This window comes from Phoenix dactylifera, mitochondrion (genome assembly GCF_009389715.1).
Source record: "Phoenix dactylifera mitochondrion, complete genome".
Lineage (NCBI taxonomy): Eukaryota > Viridiplantae > Streptophyta > Magnoliopsida > Arecales > Arecaceae > Phoenix > Phoenix dactylifera.
The window spans coordinates 435220-437500 of record NC_016740.1 but is presented as its reverse complement, the minus strand read 5'-3'; the positions used below and the strand labels follow the sequence as shown (position 1 = coordinate 437500).

The 2281-nt window shown below is 47.7% G+C and overlaps 1 protein-coding gene across 1 annotated transcript; it reads left to right on the top strand.

Annotated features, from left to right (window-relative positions):
• The first annotated feature begins 182 nt into the window (after positions 1–182).
• ccmFn (cytochrome c biogenesis Fn) lies at positions 183–1967 on the top strand. The gene has a single exon. The coding sequence runs from the start codon at positions 183–185 to the stop codon at positions 1965–1967; it is 1785 nt and encodes a 594-aa protein (YP_005090386.1).
• The last annotated feature ends 314 nt before the right edge of the window (positions 1968–2281 follow it).

The window sequence follows — 2281 nt, the reverse complement described above, 5'->3', positions numbered from 1 at the left end:
TCAGAGATATAGGGACCACCATGCTCGTCCACTTTCTTGATAAAGGACTCGATGCATTTTCTCTTCCTTGCCGCGGAGACTGAGACATATCAAAAAGATCTATTACTAAAAGGAGATTGGGATCATCCTGTGGTTACCGGATGATGGGAATAACAAAGCAGAAATTTTGAAATGAGCACGAAATGTCTATAAATGAATTCTCTCATTATTCGTTATTTCCGGGTCTTTTCGTTGCATTCACTTACAACAAGAAAGAACCACCAGCGTTTGGTGCAGCACCTGCATTTTGGTGCATTCTTATTCCTTTCCTTGGTCTTTCGTTCCGTCATATTCCTAATAACTTATCCAATTACAACGTATTAACCGCTAATGCACCTTTCTTTTATCAAATTTCAGGGACATGGTCTAATCATGAGGGTAGTATTTTATCATGGTGTTGGATCCCTTTTTTTTATGGATTCCTTCTTTGTTACCGGGGTCGACCCCAAAGCCATAATGTCTCAAAACGAAGAGGCTATAGAGAAACTTTTCTTTTTTCCTTTGTCTCGAACTTCGTGAAGAACTCCATTCTATCTCTCCAACAAAAAAGTGGGGCTGCGCCCCAGTTGTACACTCCCTTCGTTCTACGAACCCTTGTTGATTCTGAACTTCGTTCGCGAAGGAACCGGACTTTTGACGGGCCAGCCCTTTTTTATGCGCCGCTTTACCCTGGAAGGAAAATGAGCTTTGCTCTTCTGGGCGCTGGGCGCTCCCGTGGTTCGCGAGAAGGAAAAAGGACTAATCTTTTGTTGCATCTGGCACGAGATGAAAAAGAGAGAGCTTCGTCTATCGAAGAACAGCGGATTGACGGAGCTCTTGGCATTGCTTTGTTTTTCTCTCCTTTCCTATCAGCGAGTTCCGATCCTTTTGTTCGAAATTTCTTCGTTCGTACCGAACCGCTTGCAGAATCAAATCCTGTTCCACAAGATCCTCTATCAGCTATACATCCTCCTCGCATTTATGCCGGAGACGTCGCCAGTGCTATGGGCTTTGGCTTATGTAGATCAAAAATGATGAATGGGATTGTGGCACTCCACTCGCCGCCAATGCGGAAGGATGCCGCCGAAAAGAATGGAAGGCTGCTTCGCTCTGCTGGATGCGTCGGATCCCATATAAGAAGCTCGCTCTTTACCCGATCATTCAAACATTTTGTGGGCGGCGCACCTGCTCTATTGTTGCGTAGCAATAGAAGCCTGCTCATGCTGCTTCGGCGGCGCTTTTTCGCCTTCTCTTCGCTCTGGACAGGAGCGCTAATGGACACGGGGAGGGAGCAGGCGAAGCGTGTCGTTCGTAATGGAAAGAAAGAGACCACGACTTCGCCTCTTTGTTGGACCGCCGGCGCGAACACAGTGGTCTCTGACCAGGACCAGGAACCAATTCGAATTTGGATCTTGACATGTCGGTTGTTTTTAACCGTAGGCATCTCGCCAGGAAGTTGGTGGGCTCATCATGAATTAGGTCGGGGTGGCTGGTGGTTTCGGGATCCCGTAGAAAATGCCTCTTTTATGCCTCGGGTATTAGCCACAGCTCGTATTCATTCAGTAATTCTACCCCTTCTTCATTCTTGGATCTCGCTTCTTAATATTTTGACTCTTCCATGCTGTGTCTCAGGAACCTTTTCAATACGGTCCGGATTGCTAGCTCCCGTTCATAGTTCTGCTACAGACGATACACGAGGAAGATTTTTATGGCGGTTCTTCCTTCTAATTACAGGCATATCTATGAATCTTTTCTACCAGATGAAGCAGCAGGCATCGGTCCGTAGAACCTATAAAAAAGAGATGGTTGTGGCGCGAAGTACTCTTGTGCACCTACGTCACTCGGCTCGCGCGCAACCTCGCCCCGTTATGTTATGGAAGAATTTAGCTTATTGCTGGGCTGGTTATTCAGAGCCAGCAATAAGCTGCCGGATTTCGTCCCGTCCGTAGCGCTTCGGAAGTCACTGTGGCGTGGCTGAATGTAGAGCAGTCCGTGACGGAACTTTGATCAGTATATTATTTAGAACTTCGGAAGATGGTCAAGGTAGCTTGCTTCCAAGCCACTGCACTAGATGCGCATGTAGTCGTAGCAGCAGTCCTGCCGGTAGCAAAGTAGCATAGCCAAGAAAGCCGGTTTCAGCCGCAAGCAAGTAGTCCAGTAGCCAGAAAGCTAGCAGCAGCAAGGGCAGTGAGCAAGCAAGCGGTAGCCAAGGATAGGGCTTTGAAGCGGTAAGTTGCGGGGTAGCCAGGCCCAGTAGGCAGAG